At 32.5% G+C, this 24,887-nt stretch overlaps 1 protein-coding gene across 1 annotated transcript in view; it reads left to right on the forward strand.

Moving 5' to 3' along the window:
- Window positions 1–16,748, forward strand: part of MEOX2 (mesenchyme homeobox 2) — a 75,908-nt gene extending 59,160 nt beyond the window's left edge. Inside the window, exons 2-3 of the mRNA XM_055269971.1 lie at window positions 1,064–1,236; window positions 15,348–16,748. Coding sequence (XP_055125946.1) covers window positions 1,064–1,236; window positions 15,348–15,572 — 398 coding nt within the window. The 3' untranslated portion in view covers window positions 15,573–16,748. The remainder of the gene's footprint in view (window positions 1–1,063; window positions 1,237–15,347) is intronic.
- The last annotated feature ends 8,139 nt before the right edge of the window (window positions 16,749–24,887 follow it).

A 24,887-nucleotide genomic window follows, 5' to 3' on the forward strand; every position in this document is an offset into this window, starting at 1 on the left:
CACTGCTTGTTTGTACATGTGCAAAAATAATTAGATACCAGAAATAATTTTCAGAAGAGCATTAATGTGCCCTTTTATCTTGATTATATTGATATTTCACTGAGGATAAATTTGCCCAAAGTTATTAGAGCTGGGTATGATTACTTTTTACTTGGTGTGTGTGTGTGTGTGTGCATGTGTTTACTATTGATTCACGTTCTGCTTTTTAGTATATTAAGAATGCCTTCTGACCTACATTTCAGGGGTATTTATGAGGATAAAAGAAATTCTATCTGTTAATTATGTCTTGAACCCTTAAGAGGAAAAATGGAATGACATGCTCAAAGTTGTTATTGGTATTTTACACTGCATTATAAGATTTGATGTTGTAGATCACAGATGGTACATGTTGTGCGTCTTATGTTTATCTTATGTATAATGAAAAACACATTTAAAAACTCTATCCATAGTTTAAGTCATATGAACACAATTTCATTTATAGATTCCATGTTGGACTAAGTATAATATAAAATAAAATAACATTGCTATTGCCCTCAAGAATTTTACTTAAATACAGATAAAAAAGCCAATAAGTACACACATGCTTTTACATATGCTCAGTCTGAGCATAAAATTTTTTATGGTCCAGTTGCTAAATGCTTGAATTTCTCAAACACTCCTATATTAAGATGCCACTTTTTAAAGGATTACTATGTTCAATCCTACTTAGACCTCAAGTACATATGTTCAACAACTTATGAAAAAAAACTTCATATCTAAAAGTGGAGAGGTTTTCGTTTATCTTAATATCATATTACAAGCAGTTAGAGGTTTTGTTAATATTTTATAAGAAGAAAATTACATGCTTTCCCAAATAGGCTGTGAGTTACCTGAAGGAAGATGAAAAAAATAAGAATCATATCTCCCGCTGTTGAGCTGCTGTCAGTCTTATTGTCTTTGGTCTCTATTTGTTCCATGTCTGGCACAGTACCTGAAAAAGTAGTAATTCAATGACTGTGAATAATATGTTTGCATGTGTTTGAATAAATGAGTTATTGCCAATTCTGTCTCCCTTTTTTTTCAGACTCCCAGGAAGGAAATTACAAGTCAGAAGTCAACAGCAAACCCAGGAAAGAAAGGACAGCATTTACCAAAGAGCAAATCAGAGAACTTGAAGCAGAATTTGCCCATCATAATTATCTCACCAGACTGAGGCGATACGAGATAGCAGTGAATCTGGATCTCACTGAAAGACAGGTAAAGCTGGACATTGTCATTATATGATCTTTTTTAATTGCCCTGGGTCCAAGTCTTCTTTGCCATATTTGAAATACCTAGATCCAGAATTCTTGAATACCAGTTGGAAGACAGGTATACTATTCCGTGATAAAATTTTGCCAGCAAAATGACAAAATTAAAAATAATATAATGATATTTAAAAGAAAACCATACGTACTGAGTTGAAGAAAGAATTCTCCTATGATTATTATCGTTCTGTATTTTTGGGTTTTAAAATATTATTTCTTTTACATAATGATGGCATACAGTGAGGAATTGTGTGTGCTTACATGTTAAAATCTCCTTATTTGGCATATTAGAAAGTTGGTAACCCCAGATTAGTTTTCTGTATTGCTCAGGATGGGGTAAGATACGTTGCAGTAACACATTCACCCTCAAATTTCAATGGCATAACCTAAAAATGTTCATTACTTACTCATTCTCCATACAAACTCTACATGTCCAGCGTTCCAGATAATCACTCACAGACCCGTTCTGACTCTTTAGCATCTCAACATGTGGTGTCCATGGTAACTACAAGAAATATGAAAGAATTGGAAGTTTATGCACTGACCTTTAAATGTTTTCACCTGGAAATTAGCCATGTCACTTCTATTTACACACTAATGTCTAGAATAGTCAAATGGTGCAGCTTAGGTGCAAGATGGCTGGGAAATGATGAAAGGCAAGGACACATAAATCATTGGTAAATATTTCTGCCCCTTTACCCAAAATATTTTTGAAATTGTATTGGTCTCAGTAATTCAAAATTCTGCTACCCACTCAGAGAATACTTTGAAATTATTAATGTTTTTGGACTCCAATTAATGAGACCTAAATAATATTTTTAAGTTAATTGCTTTTTCAGTCCCTTCTTGCATTTTTTTGAATGACAAATGATTTGTTCTAACAGTGTTCCCAGTGAACTCCTTGTACAGATTCTTGTTTCCCTGAGGAGAATCTAGCCTACTGCCGGTTAACAGTTGCGAATCTTTACAAAAACATTCCTGAAAGGCAAATGCAAACATCTTTATGGACAGTGCAGTTATGATTGGCACTCTTAGGGCTAGAGTCTCATTTCCTCTTTCACTGTGTGTACCTCCTCCAGGATCCCATTGGAATCAAAGAAATATCAACAGGGTGTGGACAAATGAATGCATGTCTTAAGAGAGCAAGTTATTTTATCCAATTTCTTAAATGATCTGCTTTCCTTCTGTTAATTTTTACATTTCAGCTTTGATAGGTTATTTATGGGTAGTAGAAATATACAGAGGAACACTTTTCTGTGGTTTTATTTATTGGCAGTTTATATTTTATTACATATTATGACTAGTGCCTATGTTATGGAGCACAGCATTTTCCTTCCCTTGGACTTCACATACAAAATTCCCTCTATGTGATCAACGTTTGGCATGCTGGAAAGCAGGATCCAAAATCTACATCATCAAACCTCTATTTTATTATTTTTTTTAAACAGGGAACAGGAAAATAAAAAGGTGTATGTAGAGGGAGAATTACACACTAATGTTCTTATATAGAGATGGTGAACTCTAGGAAATGCAACCGTGTTTTATACAGTATATGAAGTAACTAGGAAACTAGGATTTGCTTCCAATCTGTAGAAATGACAGGATCCAGTACTGTGCTCTCAGCCAAGAGGAAAAACAAGATTCTGTACTTGACAGTTTGGGGATGGTCTACAGTTATCTGTCATTGTTTGACCATGGAGCAGAATCATTTATTTTTAGAAGCAGTTTTGTAAATCTGGTTTGAAAATGTTGAAGGTGTCTTGGGTATTTCTTCTTTCTAACTGACTTCGCGAGCTTGGTAAAGAATTGCATGCAAGAATTATATATACCTATACATACTATTTTAATGTTTTTTGAAAGATTCTTTTAACATTTTGTGTTAGTTACCCTTTGCTGTGTAACAAACCACTCCAAATCTTAATGGCTTCAAATAATAACCAAAGTTTTATTTGTTTTAGATTTTGTAGGTTAGAGATTTTGACTGGGCTTAGTTGGACAGTAATACTGCTGGCCCTACATGGAACCCTCATGGAGCTCCCGTCAGCTGGTGGGTTGACTAAGAAAGAGACGACTGGGCCTCAGCTGGGACAGCTAGTTTCTGTTGCTTGTGGTTTCATCTTCTTATAGGCTAGCTTGGGATCCTTCCAATGGTGAAAGAAGCATTCCCAGGAGCACTGAGGGGGAAAACTCCAGTGAGCAAGGGCTTTTCAGTTCTCTTACGTCATATTTTCTAGTGCCCCATTGTCCAAAGCAAGCCACATGACCAAACTTAGTGTCAGTGTAGGACAGGACCACTTCATTGGAAGTCATTCCTGAAATAATACAACCACAGCATCACGGGGGGGAAATTAACAAAGAACATGAGAGATAGTTCAGTTTTCATTGAATTGAAAATTTGTTATTGTGCACAATATATTTTTATTCTATAAATCTCTATGTGCAGTTTTGCAAGTTAATGGGAAAAGATGTATACATACAGAATTTAAATTCCTAATCAAAACTAAGGCTTTAGAGGGCCTCCCTGGGTTATTCAAAAATAATTTAATTGTTATGAAAAAAATCTGAATAAAAATCCAAGGTTTGCCGATTAGAATTGTGTGTTCTTAAGTAGGTAACAATCTTCCCCAAGGCATAAAATGAAAATTAAAACTACCTGCTCTTTCTTCTATGTAGATTTATATATCATAATGGATATGAAATAATTTTTAGTGTAAACTATAAAACGGAATTATCACCCAGGTGGGAAAAACCTTTGCTATGCAAAGCATGTTGAATTAATCATTTTGTAACACAAATATTTGTTGAGCAAAGTGCTGGAAATAAAATCTTAAGCTAAAGAAATACCTGTTAGAATTCACAGAAGAGGTAAAAGTTGAACAAATATTCACAATTGTTATGAGTGTAGAATGTCACAGGAGAAGGATGATGTAATTGTATTGGATAATGTTTCTGGTTGCACCATTTCATTCCAACATTTCTATGGACACATATTAAGTTTCTTAAATTAAGAATCTGTGCACAAAATATCTTAAATTAACAATCAAGCTGGGAGTGGTGGCTCAAGCCTGTACTTGTCCCAGCACTTTGGGAAGCCAAGGCAGGCAGGTCACTTGAGGTCAGGGGTTCAAGGCCAGCCTGGCCAACATGGTGAAACCCCATCTCTACTACAAATACAAAAATGAGCCAGGCGTGGTGGCAGGCACCTATAATCCTAGGTACATGGGAGGCTGAGGCAGGAGAAAAATTTGAGCCTGGGAGGCAGAAGTTGCAGTGAGTTGAGTTTGCACCACTGCACTCCTGCCTGGGTGACAAAGTGAGACTCCATATAAAAAAAAATCACATACTTAAATTATGTATCTATTTTAAGTTATATTGTATTTTCTGGGCTGAATTTTACTGTGCTGAATTTATCAGAAAAAGTATAGTATGATGTCAGTTGTCAACTTTGCTATTCTTGAAGGTCAGATGGCATATTCTTTCAAAATGCCAGGGTTCTCATCCCAGTGAAATATTTTCAGTTTATTTTCTGGAGGCTGGGCTTTTAAAGTTATTAACAGAATTACAAAGAGAACACTTTAAAATCCATCTTCTGTAATTTGCAATGCAGCTTGTATCCTACTGGGGCTGCTATAACGAAATACCATAGACTGGGTAGCTTATAAACAACACACATTTATTTCTCACAGTTCTGGAGGATGGAAAGTTCAAGATCAAGGCATCAGCAGATTCGGTGTCTGGTGAGCACACACTTCTTCATAGACTTCCATTTTTCCATTCTACCTTGATATGATGGCTGAAGAGGCTAGGTAGCTCTCTGGGACCTCTTTAATAAGGGTACTAATCTGAGTAATGCTATATCTGTTCTTACGACCTAATCTCATTCCAAGGGCCCCACTTCCTAATGCCATCACCTTGAGGGTTAGGATTTTAACATAAGAATTTGGAGGAGACATAAATATTTAGACCATAGCACAGCTATTCCATTACTTAGGTTTTATATTAATCTCATAAATGCTATGTTTAGCCATGTAATCTATATCTTGACCTTATATAATCTTAACATCCTTCCCTAGGATTTCCACATGTAAAATATCTAATTATAGATATGTTGTCTTTTCATATTCATTCTTTAAGACTTATTTTTTTCATATGTTAAAATAACCTGAGATTCAGTAAAATAAACATATACACCAAGGAATATTACATCTAACCTCATATTGTTCAATATTTTCCTTAGCTTTGATAGAATTATCTGAATATAAAATAGTTTCCTTAACATTGTCAAGGTCTTTTGAAATTCAAATGCAAAGACAGGACTTATAGGCTCATTTTATGTGGGTGTGTGACTCAAAAGCAGAGACAGGACTCATAAGTTCATTTTATGTGTGTGTGTGTAAATATACACATATGCAAAAACATACACACACATATACACAGATATATATGTGTGTGTGTGTGCATATAAATATATACACATCTCCACACTTCTAACTATACGTATATCTATCTACATCAAAAGAAAGATATCATGCAAACAGAGAAAACAAATATTAAATTATATAACAAAATTGCTTTTGTTTGTGTGTTTGTTTTTTGAGACAGAGTCTCCCTCTGTCACCAAGGCTGGAGTGCAATGGTGCAGTCTCGGCTCACTGCAAGCTCCGCCTCCTGGGTTCAAGCAATTCTCTTCCTTAGCCTCTCTGGTAGCTGGGATTACAGGCACCTGCTACCATGCCCGGCTAATTTTTTGTATTTTTAGTAGGGATGGGGTTTCACCATCTTGGCCAGGCTGGTCTTGAACTCCTGACCTCGTGATCCACCAGCCTTGGCCTCCCAAAGTGCTGAGATTACAGTCTTGAGCCATGGCACCTGGCCTGTAACAGAATTGTTTTTGAGAAATAATTTTCTCCTACATGAAAACTTACTTTATAATCAGAACTAGTCTTTAGACATATTGTCATGTGGAAATTGTACATGATTGCCAATAAAATGTGCATGTTTATAACTGATGTTATTTGTGGCTACCCCTACCTTACTTATATCACCGATCAGTATATCTAACACAAATTTTATGACGAGTCATATATGTGTCATGAAGATTTGCAATAATAATTAGGTTTCCTTTTAGAAAAACATAAGATATGTTAAATCCTTAAATATCACTTAGGACTTGAATTTCCAAATTCCATTCTGAAGAATAGTCATGGAATCACACAAAGATGTCACACTCTTACATTTGCATCTTCCATAATGCAACGTCAGGGTAGTCTATAATTCTGTTTGAACTTCATCTGGCCAAAGAAGAAAAAAAAAGAGGCTCATTCTGCAAAGTAATTCCATGTTAGCACACAAGTGTTAAAGAAAATCATTTTATGTTAAATAAAAATGCAGAAACTAGAATGAAGCTGAGCTTCAAATATTTTAATTATATAATGTTGTTTGTTGAACAGTTACAGATCACTCCAGTAAATCTTCCAGCTTCTAACTTACAGCTTCTAGTTTACAACATATTCTCATATAACCTTCAAGATCAACAGATAATAATCTTCAATTGTCAGAGTCACCCCGAATGATTTGCAGAGAACTCAGTCTAAAGGCTCTCCAGTTTCAAGGTATTTTTAATTTGGACAAGCTTATTCTGGCGTTTTTTTTCTCCATCCAGATAAACTTGGAGAAAACTCCCACCAGATTTTTAATATCTCACAGTGGGAAGACGAGAGAAAGCAGCTGCAGGAGTATATAAAAGAAGTGGTAAAATGGACATTCTTATAGAGTTAAGGCTGCCAAATATAGAAAGAATGGGAGATCCTTTCACTTCAAGACATCTTTTTCACAGAGCTAATCAAAGGTGCAATGTTGCAGACTTGTAACTAGTTAAGATTACTGGAATAAACAGACTAAATTAATGATACTTCTGCCAAGATAAATGGAAACTGCCACCTAGCTAGATCATACTCCATTGGTGGAAATGACGGGATTATGTTTTGTTTTTTACTCATAAATCATCAAATGGCCCAAAGCCAAGTATTTTCAAAATAGCTATCATTTTTTTGATGAGTACTAAGGAGAAATATTTTGTGTGCCAAATAAAGAGTGGTTTTGTCTTTTGCTCAGCTGTTTTTTTTTTTTTTTTTTTTTTGTTACCCAGGCTGGAGTGCAGTGGCTTGATCTCGGCTCACTGCAAGCTCCGCCTCCCGGGTTCAGGCCATTCTCCTGCCTCAGCCTCCCGAGTAGAGTAGCTGGGACTACAGGCGCCCGCCACCACGCCTGTTTTGCTCAGCTATTTTACACAATCTCTCTGCTTCATAGTTTCATTTCTACAAATTATACATTTAGTTGCTTAGCTAATTATGTCTCCAAGTTGACTTATTGTCTATTCATCTATTCATGTTAATTCAAGTCTACTTATGTAGCCAGACTTTAGAATATTTCTTTATTTCTTTACAGCAGTATATGGGAGTCAACTAAAGAAACAGTAAGATGTTTTATTTGCTTAACTCATGATATGACAATTATTAAGAATAATTTGACTACAACTGGTAAAATGGGGAGAGTATAGGGTAAAAGAGTTGACGATGGGATATGAGAGGGTATTTTAATATTAAATATAAAGAGACATTCCTGATAATGCTTTTGTTTAAATAATTACATATTGACAGTATTGGTAAGCATCAAAAACCAGACTCAAAACCACTTCAGCTTTCACACAAAAAAGGTTATGATACATGAAAAGTAACTTAAGATCAATAATAAAGCAAGATCTATTCAGTGCAAACAATGTTTTAACCTAAAATTAATTTTCAGAAATATTACCTGTATAAAGTAAAAGGCTAAGAAATAAGTACTCATCCCTAATAAATGTAAATATTTAAATTTCAAATAATATTTTAAAAACCAAAGAAAAATAAACATTACCTTTATTGAACTGGCCTTGAGAATATATAATCTGTTTTCTTTTAAAATGCTTTCTTTTGATGTAGATAGGTAGACATATGTATAGTTAGAGGTAAGGAGATGTATCTATCTATAGATATATATATACACACACATATCTGTGTATATGTGTGTATGTGTTTGCATATGTGTGTATATACACACACGCAAATAAAATGAGCCTTTATTTTAGAGATTTTACTGAAATTTGCTCCACTGATTCTTGCTGTAAACATTCATCAAGCTGGTATAATAAAAGGATAAAGATAATTCTTCCCAGGAGTCTAAGAATTTTCCACATTTTGTTTCTCAGTTTCCTCACTAGGGAAGCAAAACTATTAATTTATATTTAATCTACCAGTTAAAAACAATGTTTGGAAACATATCATACATTACATCACAGCATCATCCTTTAAAGTGTACTGCTAAAGAAAGAGACTTCTGCTATGAAAGATCACTCCAAACATTCCTTTTCTACACTATTCTTGCATCCATAAGTTTTATTCATGTTAAAAAAGATTCTAAAACTGAGAAGCTTCTAGATATTTTGAGAAGCTGGTGCAAGTTTTGTGTTGGCATTTTCAATTTTAAGAAAACTTTCTATTATCTACATCTTTATATAGAAGAGTACATACATATGTTCTGTGACATCTATACAATAATAAACCCAGGCCTAAGAGAACTGACAATTTTCTAGAGACTTTAACTATAAATGACTTTGTACCAATTATTCTTCATATTTCTGTGTCTCCTCATGAAAAACTCAGAGATGCATTCAATTTAGAATAGACTTTGAACTTCAAATCCCTTTATCACTTCCAACTTTTTATGCTGAATGTATATTTTTAAATTTTTGAAGGTTTTGAAGTTATTAAAATTAATGACTTTTTTATGAGTCAGTGTATACTCACACAGAACTAATAATTATCTTTATAAGTTTATATAATAAACTTGGATCTAAGGTGATAGTCTCTAAATCTAATAAATGAAATAACCAGGGCAGTAAAGGGTCACATAGATTCTGATAAAGAATTTAAACAATCATAAATAATCAAAATATCAATTTTATATTAATAACAGAATATAAATTTAGATTGAATCATAGTAATATTTCAGTATTCTACTGTTCTTATAAAAAGGGTTAGTTCCTTTGTTTCAGCTAAATATTTATATTTGATAGGTTATACTTAGAAGCTGTTAGCCAAAATATTGACGGTATTATGTTGCCAATTATTGTTAAACATCAGCCAAGAGATTGGGCAAGATGTTGAGATCAAAGACCATCATTGTAGTTGGTCTCAGTAGTTTGAACAAGATAAGCATGAAGTAATGGCTCAGAATATACAAATTCCTATCTTCAGGTATTGCTATTCAGTAATTTTATAACACAATAAAGAAAAAAGTACCTAATTTAGTTTTGATATTTTCATTAAATTTGATATAGTCTTTTATTCATGAAATACTTAAGTAAACAATATTTTACTTAAAATAACTAAAAGGCGTGTCTATTTTTTATCTTGTGTAAAAATGGGATTAAGAATAGTGAATTTTTACTGTAAATATAGTGAAAGAAGCCATTTGAGTGGAATTTTATCGGGTGTGAGAGAAAGCAATGGTTTACTAAAGGCCAAGTTAAAAGGAATCAATCATATAACCACTTTGCATCATCATGTGAATGGTTGCTTTCGGTTCATTTTTGGAAAGAAGAGTGAGACTATAAGGTTGGCTTATAATTGTGCCTGTGAGATTCAAATCTGTCATGGGGAATTTAATCTGTTGCCCCAAGAAAGGGTTAATCCTTGTTTAATGTGTTATTTGTCCATGGCTGTCTATAGCTAATGTGTATTCACTGTGCTTTAAAAACATATGAAATATGTAATTGTAAATGTTATGATTACATTAATGAGCCTGATTCACAAGACTTGGAAATAGAAAAAGAAGAGGCTTCAGAACTAAAAATTACAGAGGTAGGAAAATGATTCCCAATGTGCTAAATCAGTGGATAAAGGTGAGAGGCAGCCCTGTAAACAGGACTTAAGCCTTTAGTTATGAAGTATATCCTAACTCTAAACAGCCTCCCCAACACACACAAACGACCTTTAATTGTGGTAGAAACAACAGAGTCAATTAGTGGCTCCAATAAGCTTTTGGAAATCGCTGAAGAATTCCTTCTCTTAATCATATATAAATCCATCTCTTCAGGAAGAGTAAAAAAAAGCTTTTTTTTCCCCATTTTTCACCTTTACTTTTAAGCATTCTTGCTTCTAATTCTAATACTACTAAATCAGTAGTTCAGCTACTTTGTTACTGAATTACTTAGGCGAGTCTTTGGATTTACTAGATACACTGCCATGATCAAATTTAATCACTAGGGATGTGACTAAATCTGAAAATTTTATTTGTACAATTATCCTTTGCATGTTTTCACATCTCAAAGATATAAATAAATATTTGTTAGACAATGTCTACAATATTCCAAGTGCCCAGATAAAAATGGAAACAGTTGGAATATTAAATCTACAAATCCCAGATGTTTAGAGGCATCTGGCTATGTCACTGAACTATTTAGTTTTCATCCAGATGTTTGATGTTATGGTTTTTTCTTCAAAACACAGACATTTATGGTGTTACATAAATATGGGTTATGGCATTATATAGATTCAACTTTCTATCAACCTATTTGCCTCAGGACACCTTAGGAAATTGTGTGACAATACAGATTCATAAGTCACTTACTTTGTCTGGTAATATATTGTGAAACCTAAAAGGACAGGTATTGCGAACTTACATGGTAAAGGATGTAATGTGATGTCCAAATAAGTTACATTTACATTTCCTCCATTTTCTTGACTGCGAATACCTTAAGGGCAGGGACTATGTTTTATTTGTGCTTCAACACCTCCCATCTTTGATCTAACACAGTACAGGTTACTGGACATTTGGTAATATTTTCAAATGTATGAATGAATGAATAGAGATCCCAAGTCACCAAGGAAATTTGAGAATTCTTGTACTCTAGTTTATAAATTAATCTTTTTATATAAAATGTGCTTATAAATTTTAATAAAAATAATTCAAATACTTATTTTTTAGTAAATAAAATTTTAGGCATTTGGATGATTATAATTTAGCTGTCTTAAAAACAAGAACTAAAAGAAAAAATTTTTTTCATTACAGTCAATAAAGCTGGGTTAATAAAGTGATACTAAGTTATACTATGAAGTCTCTTTATTTATAAATTGACTACTGTCCTACATTAATGACAATATTGATTTATAATCTGGAATTAAATTGGTAGATTTTGTTGCGGGGGTTGCTAATACTGTGATGCTAATAGAAAAATGTGTGTTTTTCTGAAAATCCTTCTCCACTTATTTTAATTCACCCCAATATTTTATAGTATATTTGAAAATAAATCTGAACATATTGACTTTTAGAGTTCTATATTCTTCCTTCTCTTTTCTCTAAGATATGCCCATTATGTATTTGTTGCTATTTTTTGTTTCCTTGCTAAGATCACAGAAATTCAGTATCAAATATGTAATCTAGGTTTTAACTAAAATAGTATATAAGGTATTAGAGTTACTCTATATAATCAAATGCATATTCTTATATGTATATATCTATTCATATATATATATATATATACATGTAGCTACTATTGGCAATTAACTATTCAATCTCTTTTCAATCTATTTTAAAAAATGAAATGGTAAAATTTCACATGACAGACATAGAAAACAACACAAAATAGGCTATAATATATCTAAAATCAATACCATATTCTTACATTTATAATTACCTTTTCTAGAATTGCCCATAACAGGTTTTATACTGATATTATATAATTACTATACTCCTTCTCCTAGAAAAGGAAATATATGTAGATTTTTAAAAGTATATTTCTCCTCTTTTTCTGCCAAGATTTTTTAGACTGAATGTTTCAGCTCTTGGTGACAATGACGATGATCATGGCATATGTATTTCTTCCATCTGAAATTGTCCATGAGAAAATATCCCTATAGGGAATCTTGAAAGGTTCATGATTCCAACATTAGAAATATGAAAATTGAGGTAGAGAGAAGTAAAATTTTCTCAAATTCACACAAAATGGAGAAGGAAAGCCAAGAGTAGAACTCAACTCATGTGGAATAGATCTAATGCAAAATGCAATGTCAAGCTTGCAAAGGTAATTAAACTCAGTAGTATAATTACCTAAATTATAGTACAGGAAAATAGTGTCATATTTACAAACCTAATTATATCAAGTGGGAGAATTACCTGAATGATAGTAATCATATGGATGGCGTCCACATACTGTATATGCTTTATTTTTTTATTCCAAATGCTTTAAAAATAGGAGATTGAAATATAACAGGAACCAAAAACAAACAAACAAACAAACGAAAAAAACAGAATCTGGAATCAAACAAACCCCAGCCCTCAAGTTTAAATACTGGCACCACGGTTTCCTTTCTGTGTAATCTTAGGTAAGTCACTTAACCTTTACCTCAACTTTCTCATCTATAACATAAGAATAATGGTAATAATATCTGGAAAACTGTATTAGAATACTTGATAAACAGCACCAATAGTATAGCTGTCTATCCCTAAGTAGGTATATAATAAAAGGCAATTACTGATTATTTTGTTTAGTAAATAATAATAATATGTGAACACCCGTCAACTACTTTTTAGTGAATCTTTTTTGTACTATTTTTGCTTATTTTTTATTGTCAAATTGATTAATGTGTGTTTGGGCAATATATGATACATGAATTCAACTATGGCTTAAAGTGAGACCAAGAAAAATCCAGAATAGAGAACTATCTCAGTTTAAATATTTCACTGTGAAAGCATGCTGATGAAGCATCGTGATTTGAAGATCACCGATATAATTATGTCTTTGGAAATTTAATATATTTTTCTTCACTTTCTCCATAGCACTATTTACAGAAATTGAGATTATTTCTAAAATGAAAAGAGAGAATATTCAAAATATTTCTGATACAGAAGAATGAAACAGAACTATCCCTAGCAGATATAAAGGTTTATTATAAAATTATAATTAATAAGATAATGTGGTTTTATCACAACTATAGAAAAAATAATAAAGGAACAGAACAGAATACAGCAATAAAGCTATGCATATATGGAAACTTGATTTATGAACACAGATGAAACAGTGATCACTGGAAAAAAGCTGGGTTATTTAATAAATGGACCTGGGACAATGTGTTATCCATTTAAAATAAAGTTAAGCCTATTCTTCAGACTATATACTAAAATCTGTACTTCATCAATTAACTACTTCAACTTGAAAGGCAAACTTTTTTTTTCTTCTTGAGACAGGATCTTGCTCTGTTGCCCAGGCTGGAGTGCAGTGGTGCAACCACCATGCACTGCAACCTCAACCACTTGGGCTCAAGCAATCCTCCCACCTTAGCCTCCCGAGAAGCTGGGACTACAGGCACTGTGCCATCCCACCCAGCTAATTTTATTTTATTTTATTTTAGTTTAGTTTAGTTTAGTTTAGTTTATTTATTTATTTGTAGAGACAGGGTCCCACTGTGTTGGAAAAGGCAACGTTTAAAACTCTTAGAAGAAGACACAATAGAATATCTTAGTGGCCTCAGAAAATAGATTTTTTTAGAAAAAGAAAACACAAAAACACTAGTCATAAAAGAAACAATAGATAAATTTAAACATTAATATTAAGAGTTTCTAATCATCAAAAGATACTCTAAGAAAAGGAAAAAGAAACAGCATACATTGAGAGAAGATAGATAGTAGCAGCCATATAACTGCAGTCTCCAGGGAAGTTCCCATGATATGCTTATCAGGACACAAATGCAAGAATGTCTATAGCAGCATTACATATAGAAAAGAAAGAATTCAAATATCCATGGACAGTAGAATGAAAAAATGGTGCTCTATTGACAGAATTTGGAATATTATACAATGATTAAAAAAATGAATAAACACAGTCTCTTGAATTAACAAAGATATGGCAAAAAGCCTACACTTAAGAACATTCCATTGATAAACCTAACAAACAAATAAAATTAAAGAGTATATTTTTAATGTTACGTGTTATGAAAAAATTTGTTTTCTTTTTTAAGAAAGACTTGGAGATGATACACAAAATTCAGGCTTGTGGTACTTTTAGGTGGGGCAGGCAGAGAAATACAATGTAAAAAGAACACTTAGCTTACTAGAAGCTATAATTATGAGAAATGCAATGTGAAAGAAACAGATTTCCTCCTAAACAACATGCAATAATGCCAGTTATATTCTAGTTCTGATAATGGATAGACCTTTAATGTCTGTTTGCTGTTTTTTTTGTTTTAATACATATATGTTATTTACATATATGTTTATTTAAATGTATTAGGCAAATTCGATGAAGCTTTTAAAAAGAAAATACCTGTACAAAGCTGACGTGAATGATGTAGTATATAATTTTGGTGTTAGCATTTAACAAATGTTGAGAATTTTTTTATTGTGACCATATTTTAAAGAAATCACTAGATCAAATATTTGCAAAGTAAAATAAATGAATTAAGGTAGAAAATAAGAAGAATAGTTCAAAAGAAGATAGGCTCAGTGTGAGGTGGAATGGTCAAATAAAGATTTGTGAAAGCAGCAGTAGTTTCTAATGGCAGCGTATGGCCTTTCAGATGCCGCTTAATCAGTAGCTGCTGGGAGCGTGTTTTAAATTGGTTCAGGAAATGACAGCTGGATGTCAAATCAAAGAAGAACTTAGGAGTGAGGGGGCTTTGACCAACACAAATATTATGTTAGCTCCAATTCACAGAAACTCTTTATAGACCCAAGTGCTTTGAGTGATCTTAAATGACAAAGTTTTTGTCTAGTTCCATATTTTACATTGTATGCTGTAAAATACAAATATAGTACTTTGTATGCACCTTTTGAAAGTTTAAAAATTATTATCATGAATATGTAACCTGATTAAATTCAACGTGGATTTATTTTTCTATTCACTCCTTCATGGTGTCTTTGTATAAGCCTTTGAGGAACTACTTTTCACTGATGACACTAAGGAGAAAAAAATGTCATTTTAATTATCATTTTGTTCTGTTTGTTTGTTCCCTTTCTTGGTTGAAGGTGAAAGTCTGGTTCCAAAACAGGCGGATGAAGTGGAAGAGGGTAAAGGGTGGACAGCAAGGAGCTGCAGCTCGGGAAAAGGAACTGGTGAATGTGAAAAAAGGAACACTTCTCCCATCAGAGCTGTCGGGAATTGGTGCAGCCACCCTCCAGCAAACAGGGGACTCTCTAGCAAATGAAGACAGTCACGACAGTGACCACAGCTCAGAGCATGCGCACTTATGATATAAACAGAGGACCAGCTCCATTCTCAGGAAAGAAATGTTGTGATGGCAAGCCTTACCCAAACATCGTTTACACGGAGAGATGACTATGGTAGTGATGTTTAATATTATTAAATCCAGGCATTTCGAATCTGTTTTTCATGATTTATAGAGGGTTTACACAAAGTGCCACTTATTAAAGAGCTTCCACAGTGAAGATGGAGAAGGTGAACTTGCTTTGAATATTCCAGATGTGTTTGGTTGTGTGTATGGCAGTGAGCAGGTATGTGCTTGCTTTTGCTTGCACTGAAAATTAAATTGCTATCAAGAGCAAACTATGAACAGTTTTTATTCAAGATGCCTCCAGAGTGAAGATGCCGAGGATGAACTTGCATTGAACATTCCAGATGTGTGAGGTCATGTGTATTACAGTGGGCAGGTATTTGCTTTTGCTTGCACTGAAAATTAAATTGCTATCAAGAATAAACCATGAAACATTTTATCCTGAACAGCCACAGTGCCTGAAATCACTCAAGTGGATAAAAAGTGTATTTTAACTCTGTATATATTACCCTTAAGTCATTTTCCTGTCTTCACTAATTTAGCAATGCATTCATATTAGCTGATGAAAATAGGCACTCACAATGACAACCAGAGCCAGTTTCTTGTCTTTTTTATACATTTTGTCATCCCAGAGACAATCAGTATGTGCTTACCCGTGTTCAAGTAGAGAAAAATACAGTAGAGTCTGATAGGACATGTTCTTGTACCACAGACAAAACAAATCTTATGTTGCATTTACTATCAACTGCTGCTAATACATTATTATAAAACTTACCTAGCTCCTGAATTCTTCCTATCTTATAGCTTAAAAAAAATTAGGATCATAGGCAAATCAGTTACCTTGCAGAAAGAGCTTTGTATGACAGACATTGTCTTATTTTATTTCTGTAAAATATTAGCTGTATGAATATGATTTAATTAACAAGGAAACATTTCTTCCTGATTGACAACAGTGTTAGATAAGGTGCAAAGCGAAACTGATTGCTCAAGTTGATAGAAAACAAAATTCTGAATATCTTCAAATTAAATTCAGTAAAAACACATTATTTTTTTCATATGTGATGTATTCATGCAGAACAACAATCTTTGTATTTTGTTTTTAAAATGTGTTTAATAAATGATCCTTTGTAAATAACTTTGGTCTCCCTACTATAATTTTCTTAATTTTTATAGATTTCAATATCATTAATTAACAAAGTCTCAAATCTATCTGCTCTTGTGCAAATCCAGATGATTATAATTAGTGGATTATTTACATTTTTTTCATTTCTGAATTTTTTTATTATGGCAGGAAAAAAATAAATCCTTGTGTAATCAAAGGGCACCTAAGAATGGGCATATATTAAGCTATTTCTCTAATGTGAAGAATGCAATGTGGATTTTTTTGTGTGTTTTATGAAGCCACAGATAAAAGTAGGACAAAAGTATTAAATAATAATATTCACCACAGTGAGGAAAATAAAATAGTCATACATTTTTAAAGTTATGTCTGATATATGTAAGTTAATCCAACAGTGGTTTTATAGTGTGAATATGCAGAGTCTCTGATGTGGAATATAAGCTAAACAAGTTAATCAGAGTCCTCAGTCCTAATGGGACTCATGTAAGAAGTAAAGGATGCTATTAATGTAATGTATTTTGCATCATGCATGATTGCACAAGCATGGGGTGCCTTAGTCCTAATTATAACTTTATCACATTGTTTTTCATTTGTTTCATATTCTAAGCAGAAATGCTTGGAAACATTGCCAGCCTTCCTCCCCTGCCTCAATCCGAAACAAATACAGAAAAACAATCAGTAAAAATTTCCAAAAACCCATCAGCTAATTGATTTCACTTGCTTTAAAATGATTAGACTGACAAAAATTAGATTTGATATATTTTAACTTAATCTAGCATGATATATAGAGTATCCCAGAAATAAATATTTTTTTTTGTATCACATTTTCCTTTTGTGTAATACATTTTATCTCAGTAGTTTTCAGTATTTTAAAATTAACTGGGAATAGACCATTCAAATTGAAGTCTCCCAGGCATCAAACGGACACTTTTCTATTAGTCACCTGAATTAATACAAAGTCTGTTTGTGCTGATGACATCTACTTGGGTGGACTGACTTTCTTACTGTAGAATAGGACTTAAATTCAAAACATCTTGACAAATTGGTGAAGTGGGAAGATGTAAATCAAATTGAGTTCAATAGGGATAAAGTGGAGGATAATTCATTTGGGCAGGAAAATAATTTCCAGAAATGAGAGAAAAGGACCCCTTAGAAGTAGCTAAAAGGAGAGCTAATGGTTGTAGCCAAATAGACGTAAGAATTCCAATGTAGTGTGAAAATGAAATAGGAAAAAGGGATTCCGAATAGATATAACATTGAGGAAATGGGAGGCTTTTGTATCATGCCCATATTAGAGAGTTGTAAGCAATCCTGAAATGAAATTTGATCCAGAGAACACAAAGTGGTAGGAAAGGCCACATGGCTGACTAGAAAGAGACATCACTTTCTTTATGATGAATTAAAATGATCTGCCTGCCACGTAAGACACCTGACACATTATCACATTGTCAACACACTGACAATTAAACAGGGAAGCCAGAATAATTTTTATTAGTGGAACTTGCTATCTTTTTAAAGTATTTCAGTATCCTCCTGTCTTCAAACTGATGCACAGGTTAGCTACATTATACCCCAATATCCTTTTGGAATTAAAATTCTTTGAGGAAAATTAAGATATTCTCATTAACTATCTGGGTTTAATTCACTCCAAAGGTGCCAAAAATCTGAAAGAACTCTACTTGTTTTTAATCTACACTGGGCTCCTGGCATGCCATGGTATCTTATTACATAATGCCCTTTTCATGTAATTCTACCTCAGACCCTGTGGCTCTGTGGAAATTCATAATAGCATGAAAGCACCTGTCTCTGAAAATAGTATGAAATCATTGTTAGGATGATTTTTTTTTTCAGTAGGATTCAGGAGGATGAACACTACAAAGCTTTTCCAAAGACTGATCCACATATTTTTAACTCATTATTCACACGACCCCAATTACTTCCTACTTTCCATATTTACCATCTGCTGTCAGACTATATTTTCTTCTTCAGAAACCATGCATAATACCTGAGTTTGTCATTTTGTTTTTTTAAGATGAAATAAATGCATTTAAAATAATCCCAATCACAGTTTTAATATGCTTATGAATGCCATTACATGTAATAAATGTGGGAATCACTTGTGAAATTCAATAACAGCTTTTCTCAGACTAGTAAACTAAGATTAGAGGCCAATTTAAAACAAAGTTATAAAAATAAATCTTTAGTAAGTTAAAAAAGTAAATATTTTATATTTCCAATGCTACTAGTTTTTGAGAACATTTCTTAAATTCCCAGCGTACTGATGACAGCAAATGCTAATTTTCGCCTGACAGAAGTTTTGAGAAACTATAGAGTTAAAATCAGTCTCAAGAACAGAGTATCCTGGTAGTGACTAAAAAGATTTAAAGAAAGTATTTTTTACTTTAATTTCTAAATACACTTAGGCTGGTGACTTTTAAGAAGCAGCCATTTATGCCATGCCCTATTTTCTAATAAAATGCCTTTAAAATAATTCAGTTCATATTTGAGGTGACTAATATTTAGACTATAATATAATATTTAAAATACAAACAACAAATACCTACCTGGCATAGTTCTTTGAACTGTTTGGGGGAATAATTGTATTTTCTTGGCAGCTCTCTTTGTTGCATTCTTTCAGTAAAAAGCCATCTAGAAAGAAAAATAAGTTTAAGCTACAAACATTCCAAATCTTACAAGCGTGGAATATGCAGGATTGATCTGCAAATACTGTCATAAAAGTGGCTTTTTTGGTTATGTTTTCGTATTTCCTGCCTAAAGCTGGTCAGGATAATGAATAACAATCCTCATGGGCACCTCAACATTTCTGCTTTCAACTCTTGCAAAATGTTGCTAGAAGTAGTAGACAAAGGAACAAAAATGGCTCCAGAAAACAGGATTGCTACACCAGACTCTAAGAACCTATAAAAATATGCCGCTCAAAATATCAATATGTTTTTTTCTGTAAGTAATTCTCTGATATCATGTATTTTTACAATACTCTTCACATTAACAATGGTTAAATACATTGAAAGTATATTTGACTAAAAAATTTTTTATGAATTATTTTCCCCCTTAATAGCTAAGTTTTATTGAAATGCAGCTTCAAACTGTGGTTTGAAAAATTCCAGAAAACTTTTTATTGCATCACAGTGTATTCAGCCAGCTCAGTAATCCCCCATTAAAATATTGTTTACTTTGGTTACAGATGGTTTTCAGAAACAGCTCCCAAAATAGAATGAATTTGCAAATACAAATTATTGTCACATTCATTTCATGGAAGAGATGATACAGTGATTTGAGGACATAGTAATATCAAGTTTAGGCTGTACTTTGTATTTCTGTACTTCAAATAGTGATTCACTGAGATAGACGTGTATTTTCTTAGAGTAATCAGATGGTTTGGGAACAATCAATTATCCTATAATTATTTAAGTATAGGCTTTGTTTCTGCATATATGTAATAACTATAGCTGAAAACATTAAAAATTTTCTTTTGCTCAATACATATTAATTTTAAAAACAATAATTAGAAAATACTTGTCATTGAGGAGAGGTAGTTTTTTTTTTTTTTTTAATTACCATTGCTGGCTTTGTTTTTCTTTAAAGAAAGGCGGTTTATTCTACTTTTTCCTGAATATACTACTGTCAATAAAGGAAAACAACCAGTCAAGATCCTTCTAATTTTCCTATTTGAGGAAATGTTGGACCCAAACTGTTATTTAGGTCAAGCTATTAATTCAATTGGATTATTTCTTTGGCTTGTATTTTTCTAGGGCAGAGTTTAATTATTTTCTTTGGACTCTTCAACACTGAAATATAGTAATTTTTCATGATCACAGATGTATATGGTGTAAGAGAGTGTTTAGGTATTAAAAAGCAGCAAAAAAAGTTGAAAGAAAAGTGGATGCTAAACTGAGAACTTAAAAATACTTCTTGAATTGTTCAATAGCAAAAAAAGAAATTGGCTTATGAAATTGCACATTCTATAGAAGTATCACCAACTTAACTTCTTTTAGAAGAACGTATGAAATAAGCCTTTCAAAGTTGCCTCTGACTACCACATTTTTGGGCAAATTGTTGCTTACTGGAGGCATGTGATTGCAGCCAGTGTCAAAGAATGATGATTGGGCAAAATCTTATTATTTGTATCTGAAATAAAATATTTGCTAAATGTTATGAAATAAAAAATCAAAGGAGATATATCTTGTTTGAATTCAATTTAACAACAGACCACAAATCAGATTGGTTAAATGAAGAGATGCTCAATCATGACCATATTCTTCTCTGGAAACCTCATATAGATTTAGGCGTCCTTGCTAACAATATATTACACTTGATCTTAGCCAAAAGGCTGAGAAGCAATGCTAACATACATTAAATCATGTTCAGATATTTCCTTAGGATAAATGCTTTTCTAAAAAAGAACATATAAGAGAAACCTTTTTATTCACATGATACATAGTCTTAGAAAATATATATCTGTATAAATGTTTATTTTTAAATAATTTTGGAAATATACCATATATGCTGCTCTGTAAGCTGAGGTGTTTCTTTGCATAATAATAAAATACAAATATATTTAATAGCTGAACAGCATTTCTTTTTATAGATCTATTATATGCTATTTAACAATCCCTTACTACTGGATATTTATTTTTTTCTCCAAGTTTCCCTTTAATAACATTGAAGTGTTTTTTTACATACTTCTCTGTAAAATTTAATTTTTCCCATAAGGGGATTTTGTAGAAATTGTATTATTGGGACAAGAAAGTATGTTTATTATTAGGACTTTAAATACACATTGTCAATTTTGTATCGCAAATTTACACTCATTCCATATCTATTTCTTCATAAATAGGATAATTTTAATTATTAGAATTTTTAAAAATTATGTGGAATCTGATGATAAAGCATATTTTAGTTTGTATTTGTTCAATCATTAATGAAGTTGAACATCTTCATGTATTTATTGAAAATTATAGTTTTTAAATTGTTGATCATATTAATTTTTTCTCAGTTGTAACATTTTCATTTCTTATTAATTGGTAAGAGCTTTTTACATATTAAGTGTATTAAGTATTTATATGTCATGTTATATAGTTATAAAATTATAAAGTTAAAAATTAAGAATTTTGCTACTTTGTTAAATTTCCAGTGTATGTTATTTTTAAAAAAGCAACAGGTAATTAGTAAAGAAATTGATCAAATGAAAATACTATACATTCATGACTCATTTCTTACATATGTAAGCAATAGACTAAATGAATATATCTTATTTCGTTTTCAGTAAATCTTTTTCTTATTAATAATATATAAATTCTAAAATACTAAATAACTACATTATTTCACTTAGTAGGAGGTCATACAAACGATATCTTAATAGTAACAAATATAATTATTATTAAATTTCTTAGGTCTTTTGGTTTGGGGAAAACAACAAGAACACAGACAAACTTTGATGTCTCCCTTAAACATATTTTCTTCCTTTAGGGGCAGTAGTATATCTAAAAAAGTTAGGCAAAATCAACAGCTTTTTTAAACAGAAAAACAAAGCCACAACAATAAAGCTACATATCTATGATGACAAGTATTTTCTAATGATTACATCTTTAAATTTTAGATTTCTTCTAGAAGTTACCAGCCATGTCTTCCAGGCAAGTCACATATGCAACTGAGAAAACACTAGATAGAGCTGCAAAGATAAAAGTATACCTTTAAAAAGTACCATTGTGGTAAACTTTCCTTGACTTCATTAGAAACAGGCACGGAAGAGCAGGTGGTGTGAGAACTGCGCCTTTTAACAGAAGCATCAGGTCTTAGAAAGAGGAAGAAACAAATACTTTGAGGGAATTTTTTTCTTGGTCTTTTAGTTTTTAGAGGAGCAATCAAAATGAACTCCAGATGTATTAAAGATCCCGTGTGCATGCTAATGTTAATTATAAAATTATTGGTGATAAGATCCATTGTTTATTAAAATTTTTCCACTACTCAGGATGCTGAGGCAGGAGAATGCCTTGAGGCCAGGAGTTGGAGTCCAGCTTGGGCAGCAGAGCCAGACCCCCATCTCTAGAAAATAAATTTAAAAATTAAACATTTCATGCATGCAAAGCATATATAAGTTGCTATAGTGAGAACCAAATAGAAACAAATAGAAAATCATTTCTTGTTCCTCATGAGGACTTTGGTTGTTAATTTTTTTAAATGTACCTTAAACCTATTGAAAAACTTTAAATTATTAGTGGGCACCATTATGGAGAAGCTTATATAACATTCTGATATTACAAAATTAATGAATCAAAGAAGTTGTTCACAATAATACTACTTTAAATTTGCTTTAATTTTTTTTCAGGCTACCTTGGCCAATATTTTATTATGGTCAATTTAATTCATTCATTCATTCCATAAATATTTCTGTACTAATTTTAGGTAATGTTCTGTTCAATCATCATTTAATTTGCTGTGTTATTGATTTCTGTTAATATATTCCTCAATCTTGGAGAACATTTTAAATAATTGCCTAGTCAGCATTTCTATGGACATTGTTCAGTCCAGTTCCATTTTGTTAATGCACAAAGCAATTCAATTTCTGTGAGTGCGGGCTAGGAGCAGCCAAAGCTGTCCTTCTAGTACCTTCAGAGGCAGTTAATAAGGGTTGGCTGACATTTATCACTTATCTTTTCTGTGTGTTTAACTATTACTATTTTTCCACTAGTAAATTTTCAAGCTACTGGGGCAAAATCCATATTGATTCTGACATTTATGCTTTATATTTTGAAAATTATTTTGATAATTACTTATTATTTTATTGCTGTTACTTTGAAAATATTATACATTTTCATTGTATAAAATGTCATTAGATCATGCAAAAAGTTTACTTCTTGTAAATAATTACTTTAGGAGTTTGAGTGCATCTATGGTTCCTTGTGTTATTCTTTCTAATCAAGAGTCCGATTACATAAAATAATCAAAATGTGACTTAAAGATGTTCAAAATTTAAAAAGCCATCTGCATTAAAAAATTTTATTAATAAAGCTGTATGAAACAGTGACTTTTTTCCAAACAGCAGTAGAATTTCTAGATAGTTCCCTGGGCAAGAGGACAGAAGAATACAATGCCCTACCCTGAAGTCACTTAACAAACTGTCGAGGGTAATGTAACACATGAAAATAGCTGTCTCCCCTGTTTTCCATTCTTCTTCTGCTGTATGTAATCAACTTTCTACACTGCAGCTAGAGTGGTCCCTCTAAAATGCAAATCAGATTAATAAGCGGTTCATAGTGACTTGCAAATGTAAAATAACATGTGAAGGCTGTAATGGTCCATAATGAAACATTTTTACACATTTTTAAAAAGACAAATCAGATCATAGCTCTTCTTTGCAGAAAACACTCCAATGACTTAGAATAAACCCCAAGATTCTTACCTGGGCCTCACAACACTGTAACATCTGGCCACACACGGTCACCCATCTTGTTGCCAACACTTTCCCCGAACAGCCTCACAGCTCCAACCACTCATGCTTCCTCCTGATCTCCGCCCACACTGAGATCACTTATGTCTCATTCAGGCCTGTATTCCCAATCCTGTTGCCTGGAATGCTCTTCCACCACATGTATTTGACTTACTCCCTCATTTCCTTTAGGTTTTTATTTCTTCACATAGCCAATATCGGACCTTCTCAAACAAAATGGCACTATCTGCGACATTCTACCACTTTAAGAAGTACAGCATTGGTTTTCTCTTACCCCTTGGGTAGTTATCTACTAATCTTTTCCCCTTATTGAGTGTAGGTTTCATAAGAGCAGAGACTGTCTATTATGTTATGTATATGTCTCTAGCACTTTGAATGGTCTCTGGCAACCTCATCACCAACCCATATCCAGAATTTGTATGAATTAGAAAAGGGTACTACTGACTACCATTGCCTGGAGACCACCGTAAAAATGGTATAACTCTATGCTAATTGTGAAGCAAATTATACCCCCTTCATATATATATAGTTGTGCAAATTATACCCAATTCATAATTTGCACTATAAGCACTGACTCTGAATTTGAGAATTTGCAATGATCAATAAATATTTTTGAATAACTGCATGAATTAAATGGCATGAGATCCATCCAAAAAATATCTCTATATCTAAATTAATATAGT

This window comes from Symphalangus syndactylus, chromosome 3 (assembly GCF_028878055.3).
Source record: "Symphalangus syndactylus isolate Jambi chromosome 3, NHGRI_mSymSyn1-v2.1_pri, whole genome shotgun sequence".
Classification (NCBI taxonomy): Eukaryota; Metazoa; Chordata; class Mammalia; order Primates; family Hylobatidae; genus Symphalangus; species Symphalangus syndactylus.